This window comes from Eleutherodactylus coqui, chromosome 1 (assembly GCF_035609145.1).
Source record: "Eleutherodactylus coqui strain aEleCoq1 chromosome 1, aEleCoq1.hap1, whole genome shotgun sequence".
NCBI classification, from domain to species: Eukaryota; Metazoa; Chordata; class Amphibia; order Anura; family Eleutherodactylidae; genus Eleutherodactylus; species Eleutherodactylus coqui.
The window spans coordinates 5,461,927-5,485,870 of NC_089837.1; the positions used below are offsets into that span (position 1 = coordinate 5,461,927).

Genomic DNA, 23,944 nt, shown 5'->3' on the forward strand with positions numbered 1-23,944 from the left:
TTAATGATGGCAGCGGTGCCTGAGACTCGTTTCCAGCAGCTCTTCGTAAATGCCTTTAATTTGTAATTACAGGCTGAACACCTGAGCACCTGGGCATGAATACACGTGGTGTCAGCACCAGCCAAGCTGCAAGCCCCCAGACCCGGCCTATTCTCCAGCAGATTTCCATCATCAGAGCGCCCCCCGCTGCCATGTTTACCTGTACTACTCTATTAAATGTGCAAAAAACCTCCAGCCTTTCCCCCTTGATCTCAAACTTTCCTAATTTCCCCACTTGACTCCCATCAGCTGACATCATAACCCATTCTATTTCTAGATGGGTTCTACAATGTTACCTTCCTTTCAACCTCTGCCCTAACCTCTACTGAAAAGCTTCTTGCCCCTGGCCTCCCCGCCTAACTTTCCCGACCTCCCCACTTGGCTCTCACCAGCAAGATAGAACATACTGATTTCTTTCCTTCATAGCTTCGTGGTGCCATACACATGTGAAGGCAGCCTAAACCACACCGGCTCCAGTTGGACTACACAACATCACCCTTCCTCTTCACCTCTACCCCAACCCCGATGCAACCTTATGCTAACCCCGTTCCAACTTTTCAGATCTGACAACTTGGCTCCTAGCAGAGGACCACTTCACCAGGTCTACATGATGCATGCTGTCTCCAGATGGCTTTCACAGCGTAATATTTGCTCTCAACCTCTGCTGCTAAGCTTCCTTCTCTTGACCACCACTCAACCTTCCCAATCTCCTCATTTGGCTCCAAGCATATGACCTCTTGGCCAGGCTTCCATGACCCATATTGTCTCGAGATAGACCCCACATCATCACCTTTACTCTTAATCTCTGCCCCAACCTATACTGCCACGCTTCCTTCTCCTGCCTTTCACCCTAACTTCCATAATGGCCATCTTTTCACAAGAACTTGACTCCTTCTCAACCTGTGACTTATAAAATTCTTTCAAGTCTCTCCTCAAGATCTTTCATCATTGCTGTTGACTTCTCCACTTGGTATCGTCTCCCAAACTCCTCAACTACTTCTTCCTAACTTTCTGGTCTCTATCCAAATGTTTTCCTAGATGCTACACACCCTTCAAGCCAATTCTCCACCTAAAAACATGCACCTTCACACCCTTCCTTATCCGATTTCCATCTACAACCTCCTTACCACTTACTGTACGTGACCACCTCCAAACTGTCCACCAACCGCATCCTCAGGGAATGGCGTCCACACAACTTACTCCTCCAAGCTCCTCCAGCCGCTCTCATCTTTACCTATTTATGCACCTGGCCTCATCCTATAATCTTCTGCGCCTCCGTTAACCCCCCCGCCCCCTTCCTTCCCCTCTCAGCTTCCTTCTGACCCCTGGTACCATATTAACAGACAATATGGAGCTCATCCTGAATTTTCTGGCCACTTATTAACAGTACAGAGTAGGTTGTGTTCTGAACCCCGGTGAGCAGCTGCCCCCTCTTCCTCTGACCATTGTCCTCCCCATCCCCAAGTCCCACAAGTTTTTGTGCATCACTTTATTGCATAGTAAATACAACAAAAGGCCTGGCCCTTTCCTGAGAGAGATCCTAGCAAACAGGATCAGGTGTTGGACTCCAGCGTAGGAGTCCATGCATCACACCGGGACAGAGCACTGGAAAAGTCATGGTACCAGATCAACCCCTGAGGCACAAGAAATGTGTTATGAGAGGGGACGGAACCAGAGAGGGATCCTGATCCCAGGAGCAACACTATCAGTAATATGGAGTAGGGTAATTAACTGATCCCTCGGGCAATGCCCTTCATATGTCGCATTGTCAGATGCTTCTGTCCAGGTTCATCACATCTGGAAGGCTGGACGTCTACATGGGAGCTTCAGCAGATCCCATTCTGGAGGTAGAGGGAATTCTTCATTGTATGGATGAGGCTGTCCCTGGAGATAGACGTCTACAGTCAGGCCTGGTTCGCCTTCCAGGACAGGTAACAGTTCCAGATGATGGCCACAACTTGCACCACCGCCAGTCTGGACAGAAGAGAGAAAATATGGACTGTGGGTAACAAATAGTGGACACCATTGGAGACTACGTATCGGCTCCCACATCAATCGCCTGCAGTGGATGCAGAGAGTTATACTTCTACAAATACCGCAGCAAGCCCCTGTGGGAATAGTTACTGGGTCGAAGATTACTGCCTATGTACCCATTATGGGAGCCATGGTGAAATATTATAACAATATATCTAATCGTTTGGCTGAATACCTTGCACTTATTAATGGCCAGTGGGGGCGCTGTTTGCAGACATTACCCTCCACTAGTCATACACCAGGTTCTTCCTTGGCATGATCATCAATGCTTTCTATATAACTCCACCTTGGAAAGAGAATTGCACACTATGCTTCTAGATCCTACCCCTACCATAGATTCCGGTACAGCCACCTCCCAAAATATGCTGTGCTGCTGTACTATACCCTCAGAATGGAGCCCAGGCTGCTGAGACCTGTGTGCACAGTACAGGTTGGTGGCACGAGGTCCTCCGGGGGATGTTCTCAGGGGCACCTGAGTGTTGCAGACCAGGAGTCCATTCACATCACCTCCGAGCAGAGATCCGCGCACTCACCGGTGATGCAATGGGATGAAGTAAAAATTTGCTATCTGCACCGCCGGCCATATCTGCAGGGAAAGATTAGATTATAGAAGAAACAGTAGGAAACAGGGGCCACATCTTCAGGGATCCCAAATTTCAATGGTAATGAATATAGACTTACATAATAATTGGTGATCAAAGCGTCTTTATAATCCTGTAACGAAAGGAAAGCGAATCAGAGCCGGCGGGTAATGAGACTGTGCAAGGGTTAAAAGCTGCCAGCTGATAATGATCATTATTTTCATAGACTTTTACGTAGACTGAAAAACAAATCATTAACTGAAAAAGAAACAGCTGTGTAGGAGGCTTAAAACTGGGTGAGAAACAGTCAAACTGCTATAAAGGTGAGGTTGTGGAAGACAGTGTTATGTCACAGGTCATACACCATGGCAAGACTGAGCACAGCAACAAGACACAAGGTGGTTATACATCAGCAAGGTATCTCCCAGGCAAAGATTTCACAGCAGACTGAGATTTAAGATGTGCTGTTCAAGCTCTTTTGAAGAAGTACAAAGAAACGGGCACCGGTGAAGTCAGTAGACACAGTGGGCGGCCGGGGCAACTTAGTCCAGCGGATGAAAGACACATCAGGTTTGATTTTCTTCAAGATCGGAAGCTTCAGAAGTGCCAGAGGTCGTCTTCATGGGAGAATTGCAGTCAAAAAGCTGACACAGAAACAGGCCCAAGTGACTCAACCATGCATGAGAACTAAGGAACTGGAGGGCAGAAAAATGGCAGCAGGTGCCACGGAGGAGGCACAATATGAGCTATATGGCTGTAACAGAAAGTAGTTTGTTTAGTGAAGGGCTGGAGAGCGGTATGATGATGAGTGTCTGCAGGTTGTAGTGAAGCATGGGGGATAGCGGTACAATAATGAGTGTCTGCAGGTAGCAGTGAAGCATGGTGGAGAGCAGTACAATAATGGGTGTCTGCAGGCAGCAGTGAAGCACGAGGGAGAGCGGTACAATAATGAGTGTCTGCAGGAAGCAGTGAAGCATGGTGGAGAGCAGTACAATAGTGAGTGTCTGCAGGCAGCAGTGAAGCATGGTGGAGCGTGGTACAATAGTGAGTGTCTGCAGGCAGCAGTGAAGCATGGCGGAGAGCGGTACAATAATGAGTGTCTGCAGGCAGCAGTGAAGCATGGTGGAGCGCGGTACAATAATGAGTGTCTGCAGGCAGCAGTGAAGCATGGTGGAGCGGTACAATAGTGAGTGTCTGCAGGCAGCAGTGAAGCATGGCGGAGAGCGGTACAATAATGAGTGTCTGCAGGCAGCAGTGAAGCATGGCGGAGCGCGGTACAATAGTGAGTGTCTGCAGGCAGCAGTGAAGCATGGTGGAGCGTAGTACAATAGTGAGCGTCTGCAGGAAGCAGTGAAGCATGGCGGAGAGCGGTACAATAATGAGTGTCTGCAGGAAGCAGTGAAGCACGAGGGAGAGCGGTACAATAGTGAGTGTCTGCAGGCAGCAGTGAAGCATGGCGGAGAGCGGTACAATAATGAGTGTCTGCAGGCAGCAGTGAAGCATGGCGGAGCGCGGTACAATAGTGAGTGTCTGCAGGCAGCAGTGAAGCATGGTGGAGCGTAGTACAATAGTGAGCGTCTGCAGGAAGCAGTGAAGCATGGCGGAGAGCGGTACAATAATGAGTGTCTGCAGGAAGCAGTGAAGCATGGCGGAGAGCGGTACAATAATGAGTGTCTGCAGGAAGCAGTGAAGCATGGCGGAGAGCGGTACAATAATGAGTGTCTGCAGGAAGCAGTGAAGCATGGCGGAGAGCGGTACAATAATGAGTGTCTGCAGGCAGCAGTGAAGCATGGCGGAGCGCGGTACAATAGTGAGTGTCTGCAGGCAGCAGTGAAGCATGGCGGAGAGCGGTACAATAATGAGTGTCTGCAGGCAGCAGTGAAGCATGGCGGAGAGCGGTACAATAATGAGTGTCTGCAGGCAGCAGTGAAGCATGGCGGAGAGCGGTACAATAATGAGTGTCTGCAGGCAGCAGTGAAGCATGGTGGAGGTTCCTTACAAGTTTGGAGCTGCATTTCAGCACATGGGGTTGGGGATTTGGTCCGGACTAATGCTGTCCTCAATGCTGAGAAACACAGGCAGATACTTATCCATCATATAATCCCATACAGGAGGCATCTGATTGGCTCCAAATGTATTCTGCAGCTGGACAACAGCCCCCAACATCTAGCCAATGTCACTAAGATCCATCTTCAGTGTTGGGAAGAACAAGGAGTCCTGGAAGTGGCGCTCCCCATGTCTGGATGAAGGACATGGGGCAGGGGTGCTCTCTATATCTGGAGGAAGGAGACGGGGGAAGGGGGGGGGTGCTCCCTATATCTGGAAGAAGGATGCGGTGTCCCCTTTAGCTATATCTGTCCCCTCATCGGTCACTGCTGGATATAAACCTTCCTCCACTATGTAACGCACATTCTTAGACGCCGTTCCCTCTTCTATAATGGATGGAGAGGCGTCGGGTCACCCCAAAGGAGACACAAATATGACATCACATGTACAACCATTTTATGTTCACGCAGCGAACATCGGGTCAATCTAGTAATTAGAAGATGAAGCACAGAGTGGGGTCTTCTCAACGCCCTGTCACAGGGTTAGGTTTATAATAAGGGTCTAGTCTGCCACTTATATCAGCGTCTGCGGGTAATTCAGCGCCACCCTTGCGTCCCCCCAGATACCATGTCTGGATGTTTGAAGAACTAATATCTTCCGCTCACCCCGACCTCTTGTCGTCATCATCAAGACGTTCTCATCAGACTTTATTTACACAGATTATGCCTTCCAGATGAGACCTAGAGAACGGTAAAACACATGAAGACCCCCAGGGAACAGAGTAACCCTTGCTAGGCCATGGGTTTACCCGCTTCAGCTTGTCCCATATCTCCTCCTTAGACAGTCCATTCAGTGAGCCAACAATGGTGAGGAAGCCCCCGAGAAAGCAAGGAGCAAAGCCGCCCTGTAAGAGAAGACATACAGCACTGAGTACACAAAACCTCCACATCCCATAGACTGGAAGAGTGGGGCCAAACATGTGGCCCCCCAACATGCTGTAAACCAGAATGGAGCATCACCACCCCCGCCAACATCCTATAATACAGAAGAGTGGCCACCAATATCCCATAACCACTTACTGTCATTTCCCTCCCACCAAGTATCATGTGACTCCCACACTAATGGTCGCCAGTCTCTTGTGCTGGAGGCTCCAGTGGTGGTGAGGAAGGAAATAACATTAGCCATTCTTACCTGGTCCAGCAGCATCTTCTTTACGGCTACAGATTTACTGCTGCCAGAAACGAGGCCATCAAGTACCTTGTACCATCCTCCGACAACTGGACCCTGCGCGAGAAGATAAAACGCAGTCATATACAAAAGGAAGAACACTTGTTCCCAACATCTCACACTACGAAACGCACAAGTTGTTAACCTCAATCCATGAAAACATCTCTGGACCGCACCTCTGTACCAACACCGACACATCCTCCTCCAACTCTACACCACACCTCTGTACCAACAGATGCGTCCTACTCCATCTCTACACCGTACCTCTGTACCAACACATCCTCCTCCAACTCTACACCACACCTCTGTACCAACACGTTCTCCATCTCTACACCGTACCTCTGTACCAACACCAACGCGTCCTCCTCCAACTCTATACTGCATCTCTGTACCAACATTAACACGTCCTCCTCCATCTCTACACCGCACCTATGTACCAACACATCCTCCTCCAACTCTACACACCTCTGTACCAACACGTTCTCCATCTCTACACCGCACCTCTGTACCAACACATCCTCCTCCAACTCTACACCACACCTCTGTACCAACACGTTCTCCATCTCTACACCGTATCTCTGTACCAACGCGTCCTCCTCCAACTCTATACTGCATCTCTGTACCAACATTAACACGTCCTCCTCCATCTCTACACTGCACCTCTGTACCAGCACCGACGCCTCCTCCTCCATCTCTACACCGCACCTATGTACCAACACATCCTCCTCCAACTCTACACACCTCTGTACCAACACGTTCTCCATCTCTACACCGCACCTCTGTACCAACACCAACGCGTCCTCCTCCAACTCTATACTGCACCTCTGTACCTACACCAACGCGTCCTCCTCCATCTCTACACCGCACCTCTGTACCTACACCAACGCGTCCTCCTCCATCTCTACACCGCACCTCTGTACCAGCACCAACGCGCCCTCCTCCATCTCTACACTGGACCTCTGTACCTACACCAACGCGTCCTCCTCCAGCTCTACACCGCACCTCTGTACCAACAGATGCGTCCTACTCCATCTCTACACCGCACCTCTGTACCAACACATCCTCCTCCAACTCTACACACCTCTGTACCAACACGTTCTCCATCTCTACACCGCACCTCTGTACCAACACGTCCTCCTCCAACTCTATACTGCACCTCTGTACCTACACCAACGCATCCTCCTCCATCTCTACACCGCACCTCTGTACCAACACATCCTCCTCCAACTCTACACCGCACCTCTGTACCAACACGTCCTCCTCCAACTCTATACTGCACCTCTGTACCTACACCAACGCATCCTCCTCCATCTCTACACCGCACCTCTGTACCAACACATCCTCCTCCATCTCTACACCGCACCTCTGTACCAACACGTTCTCCATCTCTACACCGTACCTCTGTACCAACACGTTCTCCATCTCTACACCGTACCTCTGTACCAACACGTTCTCCATCTCTACACCGTACCTCTGTACCAACACCAACGCGTACTCCTACAACTCTATACTGCATCTCTATACCAACACCAACGCACCCTCCTCCATCTCTACACCGCCCCTCTGTAACACCAACGCGTCCTCCTCCATCTCTACACCGCCCCTCTGTAACAACACCAACGCGTCCTCCTCCATCTCTACACCGCACCTCTGTACCAACACCAACGCGTCCTCCTCCATCTCTACACCGCACCTCTGTACCAACACCAACGCGTCCTCCATCTCTACACCGCACCTCTGTACCAACGCGTCCTCCTCCATCTCTACACCGCACCTCTGTACCAACACCAACGCGTCCTCCTCCATCTCTACACCGCACCTCTGTACCAACACCAACGCGTCCTCCTCCATCTCTACACCGCACCTCTGTACCAACAGATACGTTCTCCTCCATCTCTACACCACACCTCTGTAGCAACACCAACGCGTCCTCCTCCATCTCTACACTGGACCTCTGTACCTACACCAACGCGTCCTCCTCCAGCTCTACACCACACCTCTGTACCAGCACCAACGCGTCCTCCTCCAACTCTACACCACACCTCTACCAAGAGATGCGTCCTCCTCCATCTCTACACAGCACCTCTGTACCAACAGATACGTTCTCCTCCATCTCTACACCGCACCTCTGTAGCAACACCAACGCTTCCTCCTCCATCTCTACACCGCACCTCTGTAGCAACTTCAACACGTCCTCGACCTCCACACCGCACCTCTGTACCAACAGACACGTCCTCCTCCATCTCTACACCGCACCTCTGTACCAACAAACACATCCTCCTCCATCTCTACACCGCTCCTCTGTACCAACTCGTCCTCCTCCATCCCTACACCGCACCTCTGTACCAACACTGACACATCCTCCTCCATCTCTACAGCGCACCTCTGTACAGACGCATTCTCCTCCATCTCTACACCAACACCTGTTTCATTTTCTACACCGCACCTCTGTACCAACAGACGCGTCCTCCTCCAAATCTACACCGCACCTCTGTACCAAGACCTCTGTGTAATCCTCATTTTCTACACCGCACCTCTGTACCAGCACCGACGTATCCTCTTCCATCTCTACACCGCCCCTCCGTACCAACGCGTCCTCCTCCATCTCCACACCGCCCCTCCGTACCAACACCAACGCGTCCTCCTCCATCCCTACACCGCACCTCTGTACCAACACCAACGCGTCCTCCTCCATCCCTACACCGCACCTCTGTACCAACAGACACGTCCTCCTCCCTCTCTACACCACACCTCTGTACCAACACGTTCTCCATCTCTACACCGCACCTCTGTACCAACACCAACACGTCCTCCTCCATCTCTACACCGCACCTCTGTACCAACACCAACGCGTCCTCCTCCATCCCTACACCGCACCTCTGTACCAACAGACACGTCCTCCTCCATCTCTACACCGCCCCTCTGTACCAGCACCAACGCGTCCTCCTCCATCTCTACACCGCCCCTCTGTACCAGCACCAACGCGTCCTCCTCCATCTCTACACCGCCCCTCTGTACCAACACCAACGCGTCCTCCTCCATCTCTACACCGCACCTCTGTACCAACACCAACGCGTCCTCCTCCATCTCTACACCGCACCTCTGTACCAACAGACACGTCCTCCTCCATCTCTACACCGCCCCTCTGTACCAGCACCAACGCGTCCTCCTCCATCTCTACACCGCCCCTCTGTACCAGCACCAACGCGTCCTCCTCCATCTCTACACCGCACCTCTGTACCAACACCAACATGTCCTCCTCCATCCCTACACCGCACCTCTGTACCAACACCAACGCGTCCTCCTCCATCCCTACACCGCACCTCTGTACCAACAGACACGTCCTCCTCCATCTCTACACCGCACCTCTGTACCAACACCAACGCATCCTCCATCTCTACACCGCACCTCTGTACCAACACCAACGCGTCCTCCATCTCTACACCACACCTCTGTACCAACACCAACGCGTCCTCCTCCATCCCTACACTGCACCTCTGTACCAGCACCAACGTGCCCTCCTCTATCTCTACACCGCATCTCTGTACCAACAGACATGTCCTCCTCCATCCCTACACCGCACCTCTGTACCAACACCAACGCGTCCTCCTCCATCTCTACACCGCACCTCTGTACCAACACCAACGCGTCCTCCTCCATCCCTACACCGCACCTCTGTACCAACAGACACGTCCTCCTCCATCTCTACACCGCACCTCTGTACCAACACCAACGCATCCTCCATCTCTACACCGCACCTCTGTACCAACACCAACGCGTCCTCCTCCATCCCTACACTGCACCTCTGTACCAGCACCAACGTGCCCTCCTCCATCTCTACACCGCATCTCTGTACCAACACCAACGCGTCCTCCTCCATCCCTACACCGCACCTCTGTACCAACAGACGCGTCCTCCTCCATCTCTACACCGCACCTCTGTACCAACACCAACGCGTCCTCCTCCATCTCTACACCGCCCCTCTTTACCAACACCAATGCGTCCTCCTCCATCTCTACACTGCACCTCTGTACCAGCACCAACGCGTCCTCCTCCATCTCTACACCGCACCTCTGTACCAGCACCAACGCGTCCTCCTCCATCTCTACACCGCACCTCTGTACCAGCACCAACGCGTCCTCCTCCATCCCTACACCACACCTCTGTACCAACACCAACTCGTCCTCCATCTCTACACCGCACCTCTGTACCAACACCAACGCGTCCTCCTCCATCCCTACACCACACCTCTGTACCAACACCAACGTGTTCTCCATCTCTACACCACACCTCTGTACCAGCACCGGTGCATTCTCCAGATGTTTCACAGAACTGATTAGTCATGGCATGAACAGTTAATGAGATCGGTTAGGGGGATGGGGAGAGGGGAAGGGAGGGGGGGGGGGGGGGACAGGGGTTGCGAAGCTGGGTCTGATTGCTACCACAAAGCAGAATCCAACTGCCATCATCTTCATTGTCCTCTCTACACTGTGACCACGGACTCCTCTCCTCTCCACCAGCTGCTGAGAGATCACATCGCCAAGCCCAACCAGGGACCCTGTGAGAGGAAACACATGTTAAAGGAGAGTGGGGTCTACATGAGATGATGAGTAGTTGCAGTGTCCGAGGAGTGGGCCCACAGCCGAGGAGACGGCGGTGTAGAGAAAGGCCTTGTCACGGGGGTCAACCCGGGGGTTTCCTACCCTGGGGATAGCTCGGGACCCGACCACAGTGCGCTGGGGAAGATCACTGGGATAGTAACCGGAGGTCACCTGTAGTCCAATTGTCCCTCGTGACGCCACCATTCTGTCCTCTGCAGCCGATCTCCCAGATGTAATAAGCAGTGCACACATAGGGTATTTTCTGAATGTTTCCCTCCTGGCAAACTGTCTCTCTCCTGTCATACACTCACATTCCTCTTGCTTAGTAGCAGTTTTGCATTCCTCTGGATGAATGCGGTACAGATGCTGTACACCCATGCCTTTCCATCATGTCTGGGTGTCCGAATGGAGGCCATAGGCAGTCTCTTTGCAGGGCTCTCCACGTTGGCAATGCGCCAATCCAATGGTACAACACCGGTCTTGATAGCGCTATACCTAATATTTCTAGACACTATCAAGACCGGGGTTGTACCACTGGATTGGCGCATTGCCAACATGGTTCCAATTTACAAAAAGGGGTCCAAAAGTGTGCCTGGTAACTACAGGCCGGTAAGTGTCACTTCAGTAACGGTAAAAATTTTCGAGGGGATTCTGAGAGACGCCATCGATGAGTACCTCAAGGAGAACAAGGGAATAACTCCTCACCAGCATGGATTCATGAAGGGTCGCTCATGTCAGACAAATCTGATCAGTTTCTACCATGAAGTAAGCTCTAGGCTGGACCTGGGAGAATCTATTGATCTCGTATATCTGGACTTCTCTAAAGCATTTGACACCATGCAGCATAATAGGCTGATATATTAAATGAGGAGCTCAGATTGGGTGGAAACGTGTGTATCTGGGTAAAGAACTGGCTCAGAGATAGAAAGCAGAGGGTGGTAATAAATGGTTCGTACTCTGATTGGACCACAGTCGCTAGCGGGGGCCACAGGGTTCAGTATTAGGCCCCATTCTGTTCAACATATTTATCAACGACCTGATAGAGGGGCTGCACAGCAAAATATCAATATTTGCTGATGACACAAAATTATACAATATAATTAACGCAACAGAGGACAATGTGTGGCTACAAACGGACCTGGACAAGCTGGGGGCTTGGGCAGAAAAATGGCAAATGAAGTCCAATGTGGATAAATGTAAGGTTCTGCACATGGGTAGCAAAAACGGATGTTACCAATATACACTAAATGTGGGACTGCTAGGGAAAAGTGATATGGAAAAAGACCTGGGGGTTCTGCCTTCCTCTGGATCAACACAGGAGGATAGACAGGCTGGACTAGATGGACATTGTCTTCATTCAGCCTTACATACTATGTTACTATGTACTATGTTACTAGTGGATTGTAGACTTAGCTGGAGTAACCAATGCCAGTCAGCTGCTGCAAAGGCAAATAAAAGAGGTATAGGGACGAGGGACGAGAACATTATCCTCCCACTATATTAGGCACCAGTCAGGCCTCACATGGAATACTGCGCACAGTTCTGGTCACCGGGGCTCAGGAAAGATGTTACAGTACTGGAGGGGGTTCAAAGAAGGGCGACTAAACTAATACATGGAATGAGGGGACTGGAATACCCAGAGAGGCACCAAAACTGGGATTATTCACCTTCCTCTGGATCAACAAAACAGGAGGCTAAACAGGCTGGACTAGATGGACATTGTCTTCATTCAGCCTTACGAACTATGTTATGTAGTATGTTAAGTAACTCTTCCATGTCTCCTGGTGCTCTCCTTCTAACTCTCTCTCAATCAATTCCCCTCACATAGACATGTGACCCTTCTTTTACACTGCACATAGGACAAAACGATACATTTCCTGACATAACCAGACATTAACCTATCCATGCCTACAAACATCCAATACACACACCTTGATACGACAGACACAGAACATTATGGAGGGGCCCCACTATGTCTGGGCCACTACAAAGTCATCCCTCATTTTCTTCTGCGGATTGCAAAGTTGCGTGTTTGGGTAATATGGAGGGACGCAATACAAGAAACCATGACGAGGAAGGACATCGGAATTAGGACATTTAGGCCGCCTGCAGACGGGCGAGTCGGATCCGGCGGTGAGAATTCACGTTGCGGGACCCGACCCCAGCGCCTGCAGGGAGGAGCGCGTACACACCCGCGCCTGGTGGCACCGGCTCTTTCATGTGCTGGCTGCCGAGCAGCCGGCATACGCGCAGACCAGAGCCGGCGGCCGGGTGAGTGACGTTTCTGTGCGAGGCTCGAATAGGACATACCACCTGCATAGGAGTGCGTATTGTAATGCACTCCTATGCAGGCTTTCAGTGGCGGAAATCCCGCGGCGGGATTTTCGCCCGTGTGCAGGCGGCCTTAGGGTAGTGAGGACCAATCAATGGCTAAATACTCTCACCAGTTCTTGTAGTCTTAGTGTTTATTAACTCAGTCTACTTCAAACCGCACATACAAGCCCCCACCACCTCCATCTCAAACATCTCTACGATACGGTTTTTCCTCAACCCTGTACCAGCAAAACTTTAAGTACATGCCCTCATCATCTCCCATCTAGACTACTGCAATGTCCGTCTTAATGGCCTCCCATCCAAGACAAGAGCCAATGCAGACCATCCGCAAGTCTGCTGCCCGACTACAGGAGCGTTCCCGGAGTGTTTGTTACTACACTAAGTTCCGTCATAAACACTTGTCCTGAGATGAAACCAACAAACGGAACCTTCCCCCGTCATTAGGCACAAATTTATTGTCTGTTTGACAAGGATCCGTTTGCTTCTGTTATACCCGCTGTGTCAAAAACCCTCCGGCCCTCAGAAGAAACCGTTGTGTTGCTGCAGACCCCGTCCTGCGGTTCCATCTCAGGCAGATATGATGAGTTGTGGTGATTAGATGGACGGTCTTGTCACCGGAGGTCCTAGAAGTGGTTCCCCCCTTGGCCTATAAAAGGCTCTCAGAGGCTTCTTGTGTGTAGTGACCTCTCCTTCCGCTTGTGTTGAGCTTGTTGACCACTAGACGCCGCTGCGACGCAGAGAAGAGATTTCATCCTGTTACCAGAGTCTGAGAGGGGCGCATTATTGGGGTGTGAGAACTCAGATGGTCGTTGCAATGAATTGTCCCTCAACGGCCGCTCTGACCAGACTGTTAGGGGGTGTTGGGACCAGTGGATGTAAGAGCACACAAGGTGACCGGGCTCAGGCCCCCTACAGACCACCAGTGGAGAGGAGCGTCTAACCAGACTGTTAGCAGGTGTTGGGACCAGTGGATGGGGGCACACAAGGTGACCGGGCTCAGGACCCCCTACAGACCACCAGCAGAGAGGAGCATCTGATCGTCCAACAAGCAGCTCCAACGGTTTCATTGTTTGCCCACCAGAGACAGGGGGTGCTTGTGGTACCAGGGACAATGACAGCTCAGCGATATGTTCAAGACATCCTGCAGCCACGTGTTCCTCTCATGGTGGCTTCCAAGAGGCAGCAGGATAATGCTCAGCCGCACACAAGGGGGTCACAGGAGCCCCCACAACACTGTCACACTTCCATGGCTGCCCGGTCACCAGATTTATCACCAATATAACATGTATGAGACCATCTGGGATGCCAAATTTGACAGTCTACAAGTTTGCACAATCTAGAGGCTCCATCACAGCATAGGTTGAGCAAAATGTCACAACACACCATACAGAACCTGTATGTCTCCATGTATCACATTTTATACCTAAGTTAGAGACTCCAAGCATGCTCGTATCAGGTTTTCAATCCAAGATAGACGTAACCCAACAGGGTACTAGAGCCTCCATGCCCTCCCGTATCATAGAATCCTAAAATGGTAGAGTTAGAAGGGTCCTCCGGGGTCATCGGGTCCAACCCCCTGCTCAGTGCAGGATCACTAAATCATCCCAGACAGATGTCTGTCCAGCCTCTGTTTGAACACTTCCATTGAAGGAGAACTCCCCACCTCCTGTGGCAACCTGTTCCACTCATTGATCCCCCTCACTGTCTAATATCTAATCTGTGTCTCCTCCCTTTCAGTTTCATCCCATTGCTTCTAGTCTTTCCTTGTACAGATGAGAATAGGGCTAATCCCTCTGCACTGTGACGGCCCTTCAGATATTTGTAGACGGCTATTAAGTCTCCTCTCAGCCTTCTCTTCTGCTAAACATTCCCAGATCCTTTAACCGTTCCTCATAGGACATGATTTGCAGACTGCTCACTATCTTGGTAACTCCTCTCTGAACTTGCTCCAGTTTGTCTATGTCTTTTATAAAGTGGGGTGCCCAGAACTGGACCCAGTATTCCAGATGAGGTCCGACTAAGGAAGAGTAGAGGGGATAATGACCTCACGTGATCTAGACTCTATGCTTCTCTTAATACATCCCAGAATTGTGTTTGCCTTTTTGGCTGCTGCATCACATTGTTGACTCATGTTCAGTCTATGATCTATTAGTATACCCAAGTCTTTTTCACATGTGCCGTTTAGCCCAATTCCTCCCATTCTGTATGGGCTTTCTTCATTTTTCTTGCCCAGATGTAGGACTTTGCATTTCTCCTTGGTAAATCCCATTCTGTTAGTCACCGCTCACTATACAAGCTTTTCTAGATCTTTCTGAATCCTCTCTCTCTCTCTTCCCTGGTGTTCGCTATCCCTCCTAGCTTTGTGTCATCAGCAGATTTGATCAGTTGCCCACAATTCTCTCCTCCAGATCATTTATAGAAAGGTAAACATCAAGGAGAGCGCCTGGCACCTCTAAGCAGGAAGCAGTGTAGTACAATAGAATAACTCACCTGGTGCTTGACATGTCACCCTAAGGTGATCATGTCCGCACCCAAGGTCCTGATAGGCTTTTAGAAATTGCTTTGTCCACAATTCATCATGATCCAGATCGCTGGAGAGACGCAGGTCACAACAATAATCTGTTCCTCATAAGAGGTCGGATAATACAGTAGAAAAGTAAGGAGAAAAAACTCTAGTCCTGCGCTACTTGCCTATGAAGAACCAATTGAAGGTATCTCAGAAGTCAACCTCAGATTACGATCAGTGTCTACTGATATCACATGAGGTTTGGGACGACTTATTGTAATAATAAACCGCTTGATTTTAATCTGAGGTTGACTTCTGAGATACCTTCAATTGGTTCTTCATAGACAAGGAGCGCAGGACTACAGTTTTTTCTCCAGATCATTTATAACAATGTTGGCCAACACTGGGCCCAGGACAGAGCCTTGTGGTCCCCACTTGATACATTCTTCCACTTGGATGTGCAGCCATTTATGACCCCTCTTTGAGTACGATCACTCAGCCAGTTGTGAATCCACCTAACAGTTGCCTTGTCAATCCCAGATTTGGTCATTTCATCAATTAGTATGGTATGAGATACTTTGTCAAATGCTTTACTAAGGTCAGGATATACTATATCCACCGCATCTCCCTGATCAACCCAGTCGGTGATTATTAGATCAGTGATAGTTATTAGAGCGCCCCCTTGTTACAGTCCTGGGTATGATAGATGATAGGAGAGATCTCTGTATGAACCCCTGATACATCTATACATAGTTATTAGAGCGCCCTCTTGTTACAGTCCTGGGTATAATAGATGATGGGAGAGATCTCTGTACTGACCCCTGATATATTTATACATAGTTATTAGAGCGCCTCCTTGTTACATTCCTGGGTATAATAGATGATGGGAGAGATCTCTGTACTGACCCCTGATATATTTATACATAGTTATTAGAGCGCCCCCTTGTTACAGTCCTGGGTATAATAGATGATGGAAGAGATCTCTGTACTGACCCCTGATATATCTATACATAGTTATTAGAGCGCCCCCTTGTTACAGTCCTGGGTATAATAGATGATGGGAGAGATCTCTGTACCGACCCCTGATATATTATACATAGTTATTAGAGCGCCCCCTTGTTACAGTCCTGGGTATAATAGATGATGGGAGAGAGCTCTGTACTGACCCCTGATATATATACATAGTTATTAGAGCGCCCCCTTGTCACAGTCCTGGGTATAATAGATGATGGGAGAGATCTCTGTACTGACCCATGATATATTTATACATAGTTATTAGAGCGCCCCCTTGTTACAGTCCTGGGTATAATAGATGAAGGGAGAGATCTCTGTACTGACCCCTGATATATCTATACATAGTTATTAGAGCACCCCCTTATTACAGTCCTATGGGGTGATAGATGATGGGAGAGATCTCTGTACTGACTCCTGATATATTATACATAGTTATTAGAGCGCCCCCTTGTTATAGTCCTGTGTATAATAGATGATGGGAGAGATCTCTGTACTGACCCCTGATATATTTATACATAGTTATTAGAGCGCCTCCTTGTTACAGTCCTGGGTATAATAGAAGATGGGAGAGATCTCTGTACTGACCCCTGATATATTTATACATAGTTATTAGAGCGCCTCCTTGTTACAGTCATGGGTATAATAGATGATGAGAGAGATCTCTGTACTGACCCTGATATATCTATACATAGTTATTAGAGCGGCCCCTTGTTACAGTCCCGGGTATAATAGATGATGGGAGAGATCTCTGTACTGACCTCTGATATATCTATACATAGTTATTAGAGCGCCCCCTTGTTACACTCCTGGGTATAATAGATGATGGAGAGATCTCTGTACTGACCCCTGATATATCTATACATAGTTATTAGAGCGCCCCCTTGTTACAGTCCTGGGTATAATAGATGATGGGAGAGATCTCTGTACTGACCCCTGATATATCTATACATAGTTATTAGAGCGCCCCCTTGTTACAGTCCTGGGTATAATAGATGATGGGAGAGATCTCTGTACTGACCCCTGATATATCTATACATAGTTATTAGAGCGCCCTCTTGTTACAGTCCTAGGTATAATAGATAATGGGAGAGATCTCTGTACTGACCCCTGATATATTATACATAGGTATTAGAGCGCCCCCTTGTTACAGTCCTGGGTATAATAGATGATGAGAGAGATCTCTGTACTGACCCTGATATATCTATACATAGTTATTAGAGCGGCCCCTTGTTACAGTCCCGGGTATAATAGATGATGGGAGAGATCTCTGTACTGACCCCTGATATATCTATACATAGTTATTAGAGCGGCCCCTTGTTACAGTCCCGGGTATAATAGATAATGGGAGAGATCTCTGTACTGACCCCTGATATATTATACATAGGTATTAGAGCGCCCCCTTGTTACAGTCCTGGGTATAATAGATGATGAGAGAGATCTCTGTACTGACCCTGATATATCTATACATAGTTATTAGAGCGGCCCCTTGTTACAGTCCCGGGTATAATAGATGATGGGAGAGATCTCTGTACTGACCCCTGATATATCTATACATAGTTATTAGAGTGACCCCGTGTTACAGTCCTGGGTATAATAGATGATGGGAGAGATCTCTGTACTGACCTCTGATATATCTATACATAGTTATTAGAGCGCCCCCTTGTTACACTCCTGGGTATAATAGATGATGGAGAGATCTCTGTACTGACCCCTGATATATCTATACATAGTTATTAGAGCGCCCCCTTACTACAGCCCTGGGTATAATAGATGATGGGAGAGATCTCTGTACTGACCCCTGATATATCTATACATAGTTATTAGAGCGCCCCCTTGTTACAGTCCTGGGTATAATAGATGATGGCAGAGATCTCTGTAATGACTTTGGAGACGTCTTTTCTAAATTAAATAACCCCAGTTCTTACACCCTCTCTGGGTCTTGTAGTCCGCACATTCCATTTATTACTTTAGTTGCCACCTTAGTGCCCGCTCAAGCTCTGCTATGTCCTCCTTGACTACCGGTGCCTGAAGTTGTCCACATTATCCCACGTGTGGTCTGACCAGTGACTTGTAGAGAGGAAGAACCATGTTCTTGCCATGTGCTCCCAGAGCTCTTTGATGCCCTCATGATCCTATTTGCCTTGGCAGCAGCTGCCTGACACTGGTTGCTGCAGTTAAGCTACAATCCCCAAGTCCTCCATGTCGGTGTTCCCAATGGTTTCCCATGTAGCGGTGACACGCATGTTCCTGCCCATGTGCATGAGCTAACATTCCCATCACATACTGGTCCGAGCAAATGTGTGTGGGGGGGGGGGGGGGGGGGGCGGCAGAGGGGAGAGAGAGAGATCTGTCCCCCCCTGTGCAGTGAGCCCCCTCTAGTGGCCGGGCAGGGCATCTGCCATGGAAGACGCCTGGGAAAGCCTGTCCCTCCTACCCCCTGCGTACTTCTTGGGTTTGCCCCGGAGCTCCCGTCTGACAAGATGATGAGACCCCCGATATCACACAGGCAGAAGCCCCCTGAACTCTCCCCCCCCCCCCCCCCCCCCCGTATACCATGTGGCACATGGCGTCCTCTGCTGACATCTAGTGGTGATCAGGGAGCATGCTGCCACCCAGATCCTCTGCAGGGCAGAGCAAGCTATTCCTTCCTGTTATCAGCCAGTGTGGATGGAACTTACCGGCAGTGATGATCTGCACCTTCCACGGATGGCGGAAGAGAAGCCGCTGGTAACCGCGCCACAGGGCGGCCATAATGCCTGAGCGACAGGGAGCTAGAAGACAGAGGTCACATGACGTCACCGCCGCATTATATACAATATAATGGCCCAAACCGCACTTGGCATAACGAACACACATAACGCACCACCTCCCCGAAGAGCGGCGCCGTATACCTGTATAACATATGACCCCCTCTCAGTGCCGTACACCCGTGTAACATACAACCTGCTCCCGGCGCCGTACACCTGTATAACACACCACCTCCCCGAAGATCGGCGCCGTATACCTGTATAACGTATGACCCCCTCCCAACGCAGTACACCCGTGTAACATACAACCAGCTGCCGGCGCCGTATACCTGTATAACGCACGACCCCCTCTCAGCGCAGTACACCCGTGTAACATACAACCAGCTGCCGGCGCCGTATACCTGTATAACGCACGACCCTCTCCCAGCGCCGTACACACGTGTAACATACAACCTGCTCCCGACGCCGTATACCTGTATAACGCATGACCCCCTCTCAGCGCAGTACACCCCTGTAACATACAACCTGCTCCCGGCGCCGTACACCCGTGTAACATACAACCAGCTGCCGGCACCGTATACCTGTATAACGCACGACCCCCTCCCAGCGCCGTACACACGTGTAACATACAACCTGCTCCGGGCGCCGTATACCTGTATAACGCAAGACCCCCTCTCAGCGCAGTACACCCGTGTAACATACAACCTGCTCCCGGCGCCGTACACCCGTGTAACATACAACCAGCTGCCGGCGCCGTATACCTGTATAACGCACGACCCCCTCCCAGCGCCGTACACACGTGTAACATACAACCTGCTCCCGACGCCGTATACCTGTATAACGCATGACCCCCTCTCAGCGCAGTACACCCGTGTAACATACAACCTGCTCCCGGCACCGTACACCCGTGTAACATACAACCAGCTGCCGGCACCGTATACCTGTATAACGCACGACCCCCTCCCAGCGCCGTACACACGTGTAACATACAACCTGCTCCGGGCGCCGTATACCTGTATAACGCATGACCCCCTCTCAGCGCAGTACACCCGTGTAACATACAACCAGCTCCCGACGCCGTATACCTGTATAACGCATAACCCCCTCCCAGCGCTGTACACCCGTGTCACATACAACCTGCTGCCGGCGCCGTACACCCGTGTCACACCCTGCTCCCAGCGCCGTACATACGTGTAACATACAACCTGCTCCCGGCGCCGTACACCTGTATAACGCATGACCCCCTCTCAGCGCCGTACACCTGTGTAACATACAACCGGCGCCGTATACCTGTATACCGCATGACCCCTTCCCAGTGCCGTACATATGTGTAACATACAACCTGCTCCAGGTGCCGTATACGAGTATAACGCATGACCCCCTCCCAGCGCCGTACACCCGTGTAACATACAACCTGCTCCCGGCGCTGTACACCTGTATAACGCACCACCTCCCCGAAGAGCGGCGGCGTATACCAGTATAAGGCATTACCCCCTCCCAGCGCTGTACACCTGTGTAACATACAACCTGCTCCCGGCGCCGTATACCTGTATAACGCATGACCCCCTCCCAGCGCTGTACACCCATGTAACATACAACCTGCTCCCGGTGCCAAACACCTGTATAACGCATGACCACCTCCTAGCGCCGTAAATACGTGTAACATACAACCTGCTCCCGGCGCCGTATACCTGTATAACGCATGACCCCCTCTCAGCGCCGTACAGCCGTGTAACATAGCACCTGCTCCCGATGCCGTATACCTGTATAACGCATGACCCCCTCCCAGTCCCGTACATCCATGTAACATACAACCTGCTCCCGGCGCCGTATACCTGTATAACGCATGACCCCCTCCCAGTGCCGTACACCCGTGTAACATACAACCTGCCCCTGGCGCCGTATACCTGTATAGCGCCGTATACCTGTATAACGCCGTATACCTGTATAACGCATGACCGCCTCCCAGCGCCGTACACCCGAGTAGCATACAACCTGCTCCCGGCGCCGTATACCTGTATAACGCATGACCGCCTCCCAGCGCCGTACACCCGTGTAACATACAACCTGCTCCCGCCGCCGTACACCCGTGTAACATACAACCTGCTCCCGCCACCGTATACCTGTATAACGCATGACCGCCTCCCAGCACCGTACACCCGTGTAACATACAACCTGCTCCCGCCGCCGTACACCCGTGTAACATACAAGCTGCTCCCGGCGCTGTATACCTGTAAAACGCACCACCTCCCCGAAGAGCGGCGCCGTATACCTGTATAACATATGACCCCCTCCAAGCGCCGTACACCCGTGTAACATACAACCTGCTCCCGGCGCCGTATACCTGTATAACGCATGACCGCCTCCCAGCGCCGTACACCCGTGTAACATACAACCTGCTCCCGGCGCCGTACACCTGTATAACGCACCACCTCCCTGAAGAGCGGCGCCGTATACCTGTATAACATATGACCCCCTCCCAGCGCCGTACACCCGTGTAACATACAACCTGCTCCCGGCGCCGTATGCCTGTATAACGCATGACCCCCTCCCAGCGCCGTACACCCGTGTAACATACAACCTGCTCCCGGCGCCGTACACCTGTATAACGCACCACCTCCCCGAAGAGCGGCGCCGCATACCTGTATAACATATGACCCCCTCCCAGCGCCGTACACCCATGTAACATACAACCTGCTCCCAGCGCCATATACCCGTATAACGCATGACCGCCTCCCAGCGCCGTATACCTGTATAACATATGACCCCCTCCCAGCGCCGTACACCTGTGTAACATACAACCTGCTCCCGGCGCCGTATACCTGTATAACGCATGACTGCCTCCCAGCGCCGTACACCCGTGTAACATACAACCTGCTCCCGGCGCCGTACACCTGTATAACGCATGACCGCCTCCCAGCGCCGTACACCTGTGTAACATACAACCTGCTCCCAGCGCCGTACATACGTGTAACATACAACCTGCTCCCGGCGCCGTATACCTGTATAACGCATGACTGCCTCCCAGCGCCGTACACCCGTGTAACATACAACCTGCTCCCAGCGCCGTACACCTGTATAACATATGACCCCCTCCCAGCTCCGTACACCCGTGTAACATACAACCTGCTCCCGGCACCGTATACCTGTATAATGCATGACCCCCTCCCAGCGCCGTACACCTGTGTAACATACAACCTGCTCCCGGCGCCGTATACCTGTATAACGCATGACTGCCTCCCAGCGCCGTACACCCGTGTAACATACAACCTGCTCCCGGCGCCGTACACCTGTATAACGCATGACCGCCTCCCAGCGCCGTACACCTGTGTAACATACAACCTGCTCCCAGCGCCGTACATACGTGTAACATACAACTTGCTCCCGGCGCCGTATACCTGTATAACGCATGACTGCCTCCCAGCGCCGTACACCCGTGTAACATACAACCTGCTCCCAGCGCCGTATACCTGTATAACATATGACCCCCTCCCAGCGCCGTACACCCGTGTAACATACAACCTGCTCCCAGCGCCGTATACCTGTATAACGCATGACCGCCTCCCAGCGCCGTACACCTGTGTAACATACAACCTGCTCCCAGCGCCGTACACCTGTATAACATATGACCCCCTCCCAGCTCCGTACACCCGTGTAACATACAACCTGCTCCCAGCGCCGTACACCTGTGTAACATACAACCTGCTCCCGGCGCCGTACACCTGTATAACGCATGACCGCCTCCCAGCGCCGTACACCTGTGTAACATACAACCTGCTCCCAGCGCCGTACATACGTGTAACATGCAACCTGCTCCCGGTGCTGTACTGTATGTGTGTATATATATATATATAGGTCCCTCGTTATCGTAATTATGAAGGCTGGTAATTACTTACAATGTGACACTATGGAGCCTCCTGACAGGAAGTGACATCACGAGGAGCAGAGCATTATGGGAGCTGTAGTCTTAGCCTGAAGTCATGTGATGTGATAGAAGGCGGAACCTGTGCAGTAGAGCAGTGCTGAGGGTCTCTCCCCTGCCGTGTTATATATATACACACACACTTATGACATGGCACAGACATGGATATATATATACACACACTTATGACATGGCACAGACATGGATATATATATATATATACACACACTTATGACATGGCACAGACATGGATATATATATATATACACACACTTATGACATGGCACAGACATGGATATATATATATATACACACTTATGACATGGCACAGACATGGATATATATATATATACACACACTTATGACATGGCACAGACATGGATATATATATATATATACACACACTTATGACATGGCACAGACATGGATATATATATATACACACACTTATGACATGGCACAGACATGGATATATATATATACACACACACTTATGACATGGCACAGACATGGATATATATATGTACACACACTTATGACATGGCACAGACATGGATATATATATATATACACACACTTATGACATGGCACAGACATGGATATATATATACACACACTTATGACATGGCACAGACATGGATATATATATACACACACTTATGACATGGCACAGACATGGATATATATATATATACACACACTTATGACATGGCACAGACATGGATATATATATACACACACTTATGACATGGCACAGACATGGATATATATATATATATACACACACACTTATGACATGGCACAGACATGGATATATATATACACACACTTATGACATGGCACAGACATGGATATATATATATATATACACACACTTATGACATGGCACAGAC

The 23,944-nt window shown here is 50.4% G+C and overlaps 1 protein-coding gene across 1 annotated transcript; it reads right to left on the reverse strand.

The window, feature by feature from the left end:
* Positions 1-1,513: 1,513 nt before the first annotated feature.
* MPV17 (mitochondrial inner membrane protein MPV17) lies at positions 1,514-23,164 on the reverse strand. The gene is made up of 8 exons (XM_066594357.1): positions 23,026-23,164; positions 19,061-19,138; positions 10,370-10,485; positions 5,892-5,984; positions 5,509-5,604; positions 2,755-2,787; positions 2,607-2,659; positions 1,514-2,013 (listed from the first exon to the last, which is right to left on the reverse strand). The coding sequence occupies exons 2-8, from the start codon at positions 19,131-19,133 to the stop codon at positions 1,944-1,946; spliced, it is 534 nt and encodes a 177-aa protein (XP_066450454.1). The 5' UTR covers positions 19,134-19,138; positions 23,026-23,164; the 3' UTR covers positions 1,514-1,943.
* Positions 23,165-23,944: the final 780 nt, after the last annotated feature.